The sequence below is a fragment of the Macrotis lagotis genome, chromosome 2 (genome assembly GCF_037893015.1).
Source record: "Macrotis lagotis isolate mMagLag1 chromosome 2, bilby.v1.9.chrom.fasta, whole genome shotgun sequence".
NCBI classification, from domain to species: Eukaryota; Metazoa; Chordata; class Mammalia; order Peramelemorphia; family Peramelidae; genus Macrotis; species Macrotis lagotis.
This window is the reverse complement of record NC_133659.1, coordinates 313,907,730-313,920,487: the sequence shown is the minus strand read 5'-3', so window position 1 is coordinate 313,920,487 and position 12,758 is coordinate 313,907,730. Positions and strand designations below refer to the sequence as shown.

The following is a 12,758-nucleotide window of genomic DNA, read 5'->3' as shown; positions in this document are numbered from 1 at the left end:
AGGCTGTGGTTGGCCAGACCGGGGAAGGGCAGTGTTCGTTCCAGAGTCCAAGGGGTCACTTTTCACTGTGTGTGAAGGGATTTCAAATTGACCTTTTAAAAGCTAGTTAAAGACTCAAAGTCTGTTTCAGCCGGGATTTTGTCTTTCAGTTGTTTTCAGCGGCGTCTGCTTCTTCCATGGGTAAATGGACTGGAGTGGTTTGACTTTTTCTTTTCCAGTGGGGATTAAGGCAAACAGAGGTTAAGTGACCGGGATCACTCAACTAATAAGTGTCTGAAGTTGGATTTGAACTAGGGACTTCCTGACTCCAAGCCCAGCACTCTGTCTACTCAGTCATCTAGCTGCCCCTCACTTAGTAGATGCCTAATATTTGAATAAAACCACATTCTGACTTTTAGCATTAAAATTACCTGAGGATCGAAAAATAAAATGACTTGTCCAGGGTCTCACAGCTTCCAAGGGTCAAAGATATATTAGAATTCAGGTCCCACTGACTCCAGTTTTTCATACTAGTAAGTATGGCATACTTCCTGTCATCAAGTATTCTTATATTCTGTTGAGTAGAAAGGAAAGGTATTGGGGGGCATTTATTTCACTGAAAACCCAAGGGAAAAATTGGTGAGAAGTTTTAAAAAAAAGGTGACTCCATTATAGAAGGAAGAAGGGAGGAAAGAGAAGTAAAGGAAGTGTGAGAGGATCTGGGAGAGTTTTGGCATGTCTAGATAGAGGGGGACAGAAAATGGGTAATGGGGACCCAGAATGAAAGAACAAGGGGGGGAAATGGAGACTCTGGTGAGATGGGGAAGAAGAGACTAGAAAAAAAAAGATCCAGAAATAATAATAATGATGATGATGATGATGATGATGATGATGAAAGCTAACATTTCTATAGCACTTTTTAATTATTAATCTTTTTTTAAATTCACAATAATTCTGAGAGATAAGTGTTATTATTTATGTCCATTTGCAGATGAGGAAGTTGATATGAGCAGAAGTTAAGTGACTTAGCCAGGGTCACATAGCTACTAAGTGTCTGAGGTTGAATTGGAACTCAGGTGGGCTCGCTACACTTAAATGTGCAGAAAGTAGGTGTTTAATTCCTAGGGAAGCCTCAGCCTAAAAGAGGGGCCCTTTCATAGCATAATAATAATAGCATTTATAGAATTTATTATTCTATGTTAAATATGCACATATAGGAAAAATTATACTCTCTTTAGTTATTTATCATAAATTTCCACTTAGGGTAGCTAGATGGCTCAGTGGGTAGAGGTCTGGCCCTGCCTGAGTCAGGGGGATCTGAGTTCAAATCTAGCCTCAGTCACTTACTAGCTGTGTGACTTGGGGCAAGTCACTTCACCCGGATTGTCCCACATCCCGGGCTGTCTCCAGTTGTCCTGATTCGTACAGGGTCACTGGACCCAGATGGCTCTGGAGGAGAAAGTGAGGCTGATGGCTTAGCACACGGTCCCCTCACTCATATTCAATTCACATGCTTGTCATGACATCACCTCCCTGATTTCATGGTCTTCTTCTTCTTCTTTCAGCCAGCATCAGTTTTAGCTTAAGTTTTGGAAAACCCTTTACAAACATTTCCTCTTCACTATAACCTTGGGGAAGTCGATGCTTATCCCCATTTTACAGATGAGAAAACTGAGGCAGCCAGCTATTATGAAACTTCCTTAGGTTACATAGTTAAGTGTTTAAGGCTGGATTTGCACTCAGGTTTTCCAGATTTCAGACCCAGCACTCTAACTACCGGAGCTGGAAGGACCTCAGAAACCATGTAGTCCCGTCTTCTTTTATAGCTGAGGGGACTGAGGCATAGGGAGGGTTAAATGATTTGCCCAGTCACACAGACAGTGGGATTTGCACCCAGATCCTCTGGGGGCTTCCATTCCTGACTCATCTTCAATAGAATGGGATGGGATGGAGTGGGGTGAGAAGGAGAAGCGAGAAGATAGGCAATTAATTAGCCAGAAGACAGGGGCAGATTGCCAAAAATGCAACAAGTCCTGCCTTTGTACTTAAAGGACCTGGATGCTAATCCTGCCATTTTCCACTTAGATTTTGGGTGAGTCCCAACGCGTCTGACTCTGTGTTCATGCGGTTTTCTTGGCAAAGATCTAGAATGATTGGCATTGTCCTTCCGAGGTGTGTCCCCATTTTACTGAGGTCAATAGGAGTTAAGTGACTTGCCCAGGGTCACACAGCTAGTATGGATCTGGGATCGAATCTGAACTCAGAGCTCTCTGACTTCATCCCCAAGGCACTACCTAGCCCTACCTGATCCCAGGGCGTTAAATGCTACGATCTGGGGAAGTGCCTGGCGCGTGGGGGAGGGCCTCGCGAGTACGCGAGGAAGGGAGGGGTCGCCCAACGCATCCAGCTGTTGAGCGGCTCGGCGTCCACCCCTCATCCAGGACTCTCAGGGCAGGTGCAGGTACGAAAGGGGGGGAAAGGGAGTGAGCCTCCCGTCTGTTCGGGGATGAAACTGGGCCGGATCTCCAGAACTCGCCCAAGAATACTTCCACTTGGCTGCTCCCCATGCTTTCCTGGAGCTAGGAAACCGGTGACCCCACGCTTTCCTTCTCCTTTGGTTATTAGGGTTCGCAGACGCCCTGCTACCTACTAGAATCCCCTGAAGAGTGGACCCAGCTGGAGGTGGAGGCTGGAGAAAGTCTGTTCAGAAAATCCCCCAGCCTGATCCTGCTCAGGAGCTCCTTATCCCTTCTTCCGAGGCTAACCTTTCCCTCCCCGGGTGAAATCTAGGCTTGCCAGTGCCCAGAAAACTTGGGGACACCCCTCCCTTCCCACTCCCTTTTTCTAGACCTTGGGGTATCTTTTGTTTTGTTTTTGTCTTTCCTATTTGGAATAGCCAAAGTCCAAACAGACTAAGAAATGCCTTCAAAAAACCCAATTGAGAAATGTTTTATAACAGCTTATAGTAATAGAATGCGCTACAATTTAAAGGGTTATATTTCATGTAAGCTCCAGATAAGATGCCTCCATCCCCCATTTTACAGATAAATAAGTATTTAGAGAAGCAGCTCTTTGATTGGTCCATGGTTTATTGGAAGTCCGATCTTCTCCTGACTCCCCAAATGAACATTACTTGAAAACTCCCTTAAAAAGTAAATATTTCTCATCACTTCGATCCCTACCATTTTACAAAAAATTAAGTGGCGGTTGAGAGAAGAAGCTCTGATTGGTTCATGGTTTATTGGAGCTCAGGTCTTCTGACTCCCTAAATGAACATTATCTGAAAACTCTCTTAGCCTAGAAAATGAATATTTCTCATCACTTTGAGTTCTGCCATTGTACAGGTATATTCCCTAATATATTTTTCATCACTTTGATCCCTCTTTGATGAAGTGATCCAGATCACTGAAAAATCTCCCCAAACCTGTTATCAAAACTCAAAAAGTTAGAATTCTTAAACCAAAATTTTGAAGGGGAAGGAGGGGAGGAAATGTCTTGATTCTATGTTCAAGTCCCAGTTCTGCCACAAACTAGTTGTGTGACCTTGGACAAGTCACTGAACCCCTCCAGGAGTGGTTTGGACTTGATGGTTGGCTCCTTCCCATAAGCTCTGAAGAACCTAGGTCAACCAAATGGTATTGTAGCTTCAACTGGTAGAAATCCCCAACTGACAGTGATCTAGATCCCTTTTGAAAACTTATTATTTCAGAGGCAGTGTGTGAATGACATCTGATTTTTATTCCACTTAGCAACAACATCTTCTGGATTTCCCCTTTTCTCGTGTGGTACATCAAATTGGCCCTGCCCAGGTAAATTTTGTTCTTCCTCTCTTCACCTTCTTCCCCATCTTTGACTTCCCCATAATCTATACATGAAGTGTTATTAGTTCATGTTGTCATTAACCCTATTTTATAGACCAGAAAACTAAGCCAAACAGAGGTTCAGTGACTTGCCAGTAACTATGTTTTATAGAGAACAGGAGACATCAACATTTATCACTGAATTATAAAGAAGCCCAAGAGATAGATAGTCTGGTATGATAGGAACCAACTCCAGAGCAAAAAGACTGACATTCAGCGGTCATCTCCACCAGCTCCTAGTTTGGTGAGCTGGGCAATTTACTTCATTTCTCTAGGCTCTGGACACCCTCTGAGAGAATGCCAACTTGCATTGATAGAGATATAGAAAAATATTGAAGAATTAGTGGGAAAGCAAATCTGTCCTTTAGATTTCATTTCAGTTTTTAAAAGGTTGCAATTTTCTAGACTTTCAGAGGTGGCAGAAATTGTACAGATACTTAAGGTTAGAAGGTTCCTTTTAAAAAGAGAGAAGATATTTAAAGGGCATTTATGTATTTTCGTTTTTATCTCAGCAAAGATGACAGCTCTTGCCATCCAGTACAACATCATAATCTACAGAATACTAACAGTTTCCAGGAGGAAAATGTTAATTTTCATCAACCAAAATTGTTTCTCTTTTTTTTGACAAGGCAATGGATTTAAGTGATTTGCCCAAGGTCACACAGCTAAATGAGTGTCAAGTGTCTGAGTTCACATTTGAACTCAGGTCCTCCTGACTCCAGAACCGATGTGCTATTCACTGCACCACCTAGCCGCCCCCATGTTAGTCTTTAGAAAATCTTCATTAACTAGCATGAGATGTTGTTAAATATTTTGTGACTTTAATTTTTGTTGAGAAATAGTTGTTTGTGTAAAACTTGAAAATAAATATAGTTGTGAAGCATAATTGTTCTATTGTAAAATAAAGATGCACTTTAGTGAAAGACAGAGACAGAGACAGACAGAGAATGACAGGGATGGAGAGACAGAGAGAGAGAAAGAAACAGAGACAGAGTGAGACACAGAGAGACAGAGACAGAGAGAGAAAGGATGGAAGGAGGAAATGGTAAGATGAAGGAAGAAGGCAGAAAAAATAAGATTGTCAAAGGGGAAAAGAGTTATAAAATTTTGAGAAGACTCATCTTTAGACCTTAAGTCAAGGAAATGGAAATCCCAGAATTTCAAGGGTCTGACAAATGGTCACCAACCATTTTTCTTTACATGTAGCAGAATGAGGACCAAGATATACCTAGTGGCAATTCATTTCCATTCAAGAGGTCCTTGGTTCAAATTTTAACTCAGACTCTTACTGCCTGTGATCTTGGACAATTTACTTGATATCTCCAGGCTTTAGTTTACTCATTCCTAAAATGAAGGAGATGCAAGAAATGGCCTTCAAGATCCATTTTTAGCTATTCCCCAACACCTGCTCCCTTACAACAGAGAAAAGTTATTTGCTTGGTCTTTAAAGCCCTTCCTAACCTAGCTTCAGTCCACCTATTATTTTACTTTCCAGTTATTTTACTTTATTCCTTTTCACTATTTGGCAGTGTTCTAAGCAAACTGGCCAACTTAATGTTCCCTAAACTCAGCATCCGATCAACCTCTGTCCTTTGCCTGGAATGAACTCCCTCTTCGCCTTTACCTCTTGGCATCCCCAGTTCCCTTCAAGGTTTAGCTTAGGCACTGCTTCCTAAAAAAGGTCTTCCTTTTCTTTCCAACTGATATTTTATTTTTCCAATTACATGTTATGAAAGTTTTCCAACTTTCAACCACATGCATATGCATATTTATATGTTACATAATTTCCTTTAACCCCTCCATCCCCACCCCTCCTCTACTCAACAGCAAACAGTCTGGTGCACATTGTACATTCACATTTGTGTTTAACATGTTTACAGATTAGTCCTTTTTTGTATGAGGAATTAGTATTAAGGGAAAAGAAAGAAAACCATGAGATAGGAAAGAAAAACATAAGAGAAATTTTGAAAAATTGAATTTAATGTTCATTCTGATTCTGTAGATTTTTATTTTTATTTTGTTTTTCTTCCTCTGGATGTGGGTAGCATTGTCCATAGCCAGTCTAACGCAGTTGTCCTAGCTCTCTGAAGTGCTGAGAGGAATTACTTCCATCAAGGTTGATCATCTCACAGTATTGTTAATGTGTACAGTGTTCTCTTGGTTCTGCTCCTTTTGCTCAGCATCAGTTCCTATAATTCTTTCCATTCTTCTCTAGAGTCCAACCATTCATAGTTTCTTATAGAACAATGGTACTCCATATTATTCCTATACCATAATTGTTCAGCTATTCCCCAATTGATGGCTATCTCCTCAATTTCCAATTCTTTTCCACTTCAAAACTAGCTGCTATTAATATTTTGGAAGATAGGGGACTTTTACCATTTTTTTTATGATTTCTTCTGGACAAAGGCCTAGTATCGGAGTGGCTGGAGAAGTCTTTCCTGATTCTCATTTTATTTGGTGCTCTTAATGAGCCCCTAAATTATTGTATTTACCTATCTATGTGTAATATCCCTAGTAGAAGGTAAGGTCCTTGAGGATAGGGGTTTTTTGTATCTTGATGGCCAACAGTACATAAAACTCATCTGGAATGTGATTAGATTGCACTCTATTTACCCAGCTATCATCTTAGTTCAGAGCTGGTTTCTTAATTTGCCATTCACATTCTCTCATTATCATAGCCTATTCACACAGTTACCAAAATGACCCTTCTATTGCAGTGATGACTTTAAATACCATTTTTTAAACTGGATTTCTCTTGCATATAGAACTAAACACAGGCTCCTTAGGATGGTCCTAGCTTGAAATGAATTGATTTGAATCACTTCCAGATCAGTACCATGGACTGTGACTAACTTTGGCCCCAAGACTATAGACCCCATAAATAGGCTTAAGTAGCTGTGTTTGGTGGTTTATAGAAAGTGGTCTTCTGAGTCAGAGATCTGGGTTCAAGTTTTGTCTTTGACGAATTCCTTAACCTCTCAGTGCTCCCAAAAAGTTCTCTAAATATTCCAAAGGGAAAGAAAGATGTCAATCTACATTGATTGAGCCAATCAATAAGGATGAAGTACCTATTTTGGGCACTTACTAAATTGGGGGAAAAAAAGGCAAAAGATAGTCCCTGCCCTCAAGGAGTTTACAATATAATAAGGAAGTTCCATAGTTAAAGGAAATTTCCTCACTTAAACTTATGAAATGGCAGGGGTAGATGTCCTATAAAATATTCATATTAATCATCTGAGAATTAGCTACTGACCAATGGGTTTCTTTGACCTCAACAACTTATTAAACATGAAAAAGTAGGGTTGCATTTTGCATAGACAGAGTTTACCCCCTACCCAAGATGAGCCATTCTAGGAATTGAGGCAGTTAGGATGGGGAGCATCCAGAATGTTGCCCACCTGTTCAGGTAACAGCAGGGTGTTGCAGGCCCTCCTGGGCCTTGTCTACCACTCAAACAAGATTCTTTTAGGTTCTTCAAAGCTACCATGAGCTAATACTTGAAATGGAGTTTCTTTAGGAATAGGGCCCAGTCCTGTTATTCCACCAATCTAGGAAATTCCCAGAAAAAAATATCTACCAATGCAAGTTGGCATTCTCTCAGAGAATGTCTAGAGCCTAGAGAAATTAAGTAAATGGCCCAGGTCACCAAACTAGGAATTGTCAGAGGTGACATCTGAATGTTGGGGGTTTTTTTTGCTCTGGAGTTGGTTTGCTATTACACCAGACTATCTATGTCTTGGGCTTCTTTATAGTTCAGTGATAAATATCAATGTCTCTTATTCTCTGTATGAAGCATAGTTACTGGCAAATCACTAAACATCTGTTTGCCCCAGTTTCCTGGTCTGTAAAATAGGGATGATAAGAACACTTACCTTGGGAGATTTGTTGAGGATCCAATGAGATAATAATTATAATGTACTTAGCACAATGCTCCTGCCCAGAGTAGGTGCTATGTAAATAATAAAATGTTTTTTATTATTATTATCATTATTCATTAACATTATTCTCTTGACAGGGTGAGAAGAAGTCATCATGTCAGGAAACATAATACCTGAAAGATCCACTACCTCTAATCGAGAAAGAGATGTCAAACAAGGAGGTATTTTATTTATTCCACAATCATCCCCAGAAAAGTTTTGTGGCATGGTTACCTACAAGATTGCAGGCAGATAAAAACACAAATGAATGAATTAATGAGTTAATGAAGAGTACTAAGTATCTAATCTGTACCAACCACTGCATTAGATGATCAGTCTAGAAAGTCAAAATTGAAACAACCTAGCCCCAAAGATCTTATATGTCTTCCTTTAAGTTATCATTCTATTTCTAACATTGTACTGATTTAAGACATGGATTTTTACCAAGATAGAACTTAGAATGTAGGTAGTTCAGTAGAAGATATCTCACTTCCAACTTGAAAATTGAGGTAGAGTGAATTTTAGATTCTTTCACTTTTCAAACTCAGGTAAATTTAGTAATTCATGATAATGAGGCAATGGTCAACTCTGTTGGGTTTGCCTTGGGATAAAGAAGGAAAGACATTTGCATTCGTTATGTTATAGGCACATAAATATTATCTCATTTGATTCTCATAGCAGCCCTGGAAGATAGAAGCTATTATTATTATTATTACACATATTTTACATCAGAAACTGAGGCAGTGAGGGATAAAGTGACTTGCCCAGGTCACACAGCTAGTAAGTATTTGAGGCTGAATTTGAACTCGTCTTCATGATTTCAAACCCAGCACTATATCCACTGAGGCACTTAGTTGTCTTTGCCTAAAGAAGAATCTTGTCTTTGATACATCTTGCTAATATGACTTTGGACAAGCCGCCAAAGCTTTTGGAGGTCTAAGCAATTTTCTAAAGACTAAATTGAAGAGAAGGTGCCTACCTGCATTTGAAGAGGGAATTTCCCCACCTGAGAGTTCCCTTTCTCACTGGAAATCAGAGATACAGGCTTCATCCAATCACTATCAAAATGGTGGAGAATTCTGTCTCTGCCATCCTCGTGGGGAAGTAATCTGAGAATTTACTGTGCTCTCTCTAGACTTAGCAGAGAAAGAAACCTAAGGCTAGAATTATCTCCAGTTAAGATGCTTATTTTCCAGAGAGTGCCATTTCTAATCTGCTTAAAAGAGATCATCAGGTGTGTGGTTATGGGAGTATTTAGGAAAGGGAGAGATCCACGGTAGTTGCCTCTCACAGGGGTGAGGGTGCAGGAAAGGAATAATGTGATGTCTAAAAGTGATGAGAAACAGGGTAGCTAGGTAATTCAGTGGTTAGAGTATCAGCCTTGAGTCAGAATACTGAGTTCAAATCCAGTCTCTGTGACCCTAGGCAAGTCACTTAACTCTGATTACCTCTCCAAAAAAAGTGCAATAGATGAAAAACTGTGTACTCAGGTTAAGGAAATCATAATTCCAAATTAAAAATTCATTACAAGATTTGTGTTTTCCGATAAGGTAATAACCTTAGAAAAATGCAGGAAAAATCAGGAATATCTTAGATGAAAACCCGTCTCAGACACTTACTAACTGTATGACCTTGAGCAAGTCACTTCATCTTGATCAAGTTTAGTTTCCTTATCTGTAAAAGTGACAGGACTGGACAAAATTCACAATCCGATGATCGTTTATGACCTGAAGGTGTTTTTCTTTAGTCTGATCAGCCACAGTTGGACATACTGTAATTTGTCTTAACCCTAGTGATGTCATTGTTTGATAAAGAAGGAACAAGAACCAACTAAGTGACTCAATAATCAAAATACTGATATATTAAGGATGTTTAAGTGGGGAAGAAAATGATGTCAAGCCACGGACCTCTCTGCCTCAGTTTCCTCCTCTGAAAAAGGAGTTGGAGTATGATACTTAAGCTCTAAATATACAATATTATCATTATATATATAATAACTTTTATCTTGGGTTAAAACTGAAGAAGCATTTTTTTTAAAAAAGTTTTCCTCCATATTTTATTAATCTGGAAAGCAGCAACTGCTGGTGGGAATGTGTGAAAGCGGCCCCACTGGTGTCTTGACCTCTGGCTTCTACATTTTCTGCGAGGTTATACTGCCCTCTGGTGGGTAGATGGACTTCTGGTTGGAGGAAAAGAAGTCAAGAAAGGGCACCAGTGCTCACCAGAACCTTAAGGAGATGAACACAACTGGACCACAGCCAGTCACAAATGGATCTGGAGTCAAGAAGACCTGTGTTCAAGTTTAGCCTCATACACTTACTAGTTCTGTGACCTTGGCTAAGTCACTCTGCTTCAGTTTTCTCACTATAAAATGTGAATACCTATCTCCCAGGCTTGCTGTGAGGATCAAATGAGATAGTATCTGTAAGGTGTGTAAATAGTAAGTTTCAGAAAATATTTATTCCTTTCTGTTCTCCTAAAGAACTAGTGACAGCAGGGAGGGTTTCAAGCATGGAAAACAAACTTAACAGCCTTTACATTTTAAGGAGAATTGCCTGGTTTATGACCTCCAGATTGAATCATCATTAAAGCATGCTTCATATTTTTACAAAAGTGACCCTGAAAAAGTTTTCCTTTCCTCTGACAGAAATGTCAAATAAACAGGACTGTGAAAAAACCATGCCATTTACATACTATTTCGAAGATATGTTTCTTTTCAAAGAAAAAGAACGAGCAGAAAAGGAAAGGGTAAGTGTTTACAACTATGAACAAGGCTTTCAAATCAAAATCAAAGATTATCTCAGGTTAAGACTCATGCATTTATTATTTCTTTATGCATTTATTCTTTATGCATTTTATTATTTCTTTTATGCATTTATTATGTATTTTTTATGAATGAAGAAATAGACAAATAAAACATTGATTAAGGAGCTTATTGTGAGAAAAATACTGGGGTAAGCCCTGGAAATACAGAAAGCAAAGAGAATTCCTGCCCTCATTGCATTCTAACGGAGGCATGTCATCCAATATTAAAGTTTCTCTATTTTGTAAGTACCAGGGATCATTTGATTTTTGTTCTGTCTGATCAGGCAAAGAGGTAGAATGGTTGGCAGGTGATGGAGGGCTGAGGAGTTGTGCTGTGGTGCTGGGACCCTTCCCAACCTTAAACGGTCCACCAGAAGGTCCCTTCTGGAGCAAGCTGAGACAATAACATTCATTCAACACCTACAGGGGACCAATCATACAATTGTGCTAAATGTTTGCAGAGTGTTTTCAATTAATTTAGGAAGGTGCTCCCTAGCTTCTCCCATATAGCAGTAACACAGCAGCTGCCCTCATTCTACCATTCTACCAGAGGAACTATAACAATAAAGTACAATGATACAATAAGATATAATACAAAGCAATAATAATGATATATGATACAATACAATAAAATGCAATCAATATATATGATTCAAAGGAATACAATATGATACAATGCAATATAATATATAATGTGATATAAGGATATGATGCAATATGCTATAATACAATGTGATACAATATGATATATGATACAACACAATAAAATGCAATCAATATAACATGATACAATGGAATACAATATTATGCAATGCAATATAATATATAATACAATGTGATATGATAGCAATAGGAACAATATGATACATTATGATATGATATATGATACAATGCAATACAATACAATATAAATGCAATATAAGTACATAGGAATTAATTTTCCCCAATCTACTCCTTCAGGGCAGAGTTGATTTTTTGTCTATCTTGAAGCACCCTTAGTGTTTTATTTGTTTTTTTTTTCACATAATTTCTGTCATCATTAGATTGTTTCAATCATTCTACATGATCTTGTTTGGGATTTCCTTGGAAAAAATACTAGAGCTTATTTGATAGTTGAGAAAACTGAGGCAAACAGTGATCCTATAACCCAGTGCATTTCCTTTTATTCTTTCTTCTCCCTAGCAAAGTTATAGCTTCCTAATACAACTTCTTTGGAGAATAAAATCATAATAGTAACTCCTATGCCTTTCCTTCTCCTTTCTCCTCCCCTTTCTTTCTGTCATTGCTTCTTCCTACTCATTCTCTTCTTTCTCTCCTCCTTCCCTTCCCCATCATCATCATCTCTTTCTCTCTCTCTCTCTCTCTCTCTCTCTCTCTCTCTCTCTCTCTCTCTCTCGCTTGCTCTCGCTCTGTTTTCATTTACAATTTCACTCTTTTCAAAGTCTACAATGCCAATTATGAAGATATCAAAAAAGGATAATAGAATTTTGGCCCTGAAAGCACCTCAGAATTGTGGAAGTGATATTACTTTAATCTTACAATTCTGATCAAAAATTGGTTTCTCAACCTCTAACTAAGGCTTATAAATCTGCCCTTCTCAAGGGCTGGGTCTCTCTCTGTCTTTGTGACCTAGTCCAATCTCTGTCTTATTGCATCTACAAGTTGGTTTTCCCAATTAGAATAAATTAAACAATTAGAATAAAAGCCATTCTGAGAAGGTAGGAAACTGGTCTGGTTATCTCTCTATTTCTAACTCCAAATCCAATTCTTTCCCTGGTATCATTCTGTTAATTTATTTCATTTGAAAAGAATCAATGATGCTTTGTGGACTAACTTCATAGATTACATTATAGCAATGTATGTCCCATTGCTGTTGGACTAAACAATAACATGCTATGCTAAAAAATCTTATTTAATCTTCTATATGTGCAGGAAAAAATTGTGAACCGTAATAGGAAAGTACATGAAAAAACTACTTTTTCATCCAGAATGAAGAATCGATCACATCTGGCAGAAATAAATATCCCCTCTGTATCAGTATCTCAAGATATTGGTCTGGATTCAACTTTCATTCTCAATTTAGTGGACAGTGAGTACAAGTCATCCAATCTGGGTAAAGTAGTAATTTAGTTATGGCAGGTATGAGCTACTAAATGTTTAATGGGGGGGACATATTTTTAAGTTTTAGCTGTGT

General features: G+C 38.7%; 1 protein-coding gene across 2 annotated transcripts in view; it reads left to right on the top strand.

The window, feature by feature from the left end:
* The first annotated feature begins 2,352 nt into the window (after window positions 1–2,352).
* CCDC38 (coiled-coil domain containing 38) overlaps window positions 2,353–12,758 on the top strand; it is a 51,969-nt gene continuing 41,563 nt past the window's right edge. For both annotated transcript variants that reach the window (XM_074226618.1, XM_074226619.1), the window contains exons 1-5: window positions 2,353–2,440; window positions 3,729–3,788; window positions 7,858–7,941; window positions 10,407–10,507; window positions 12,497–12,653. In XM_074226618.1, the coding sequence (XP_074082719.1) occupies window positions 7,875–7,941; window positions 10,407–10,507; window positions 12,497–12,653 (325 nt within the window). In that variant the 5' untranslated portion in view covers window positions 2,353–2,440; window positions 3,729–3,788; window positions 7,858–7,874. The remainder of the gene's footprint in view (window positions 2,441–3,728; window positions 3,789–7,857; window positions 7,942–10,406; window positions 10,508–12,496; window positions 12,654–12,758) is intronic.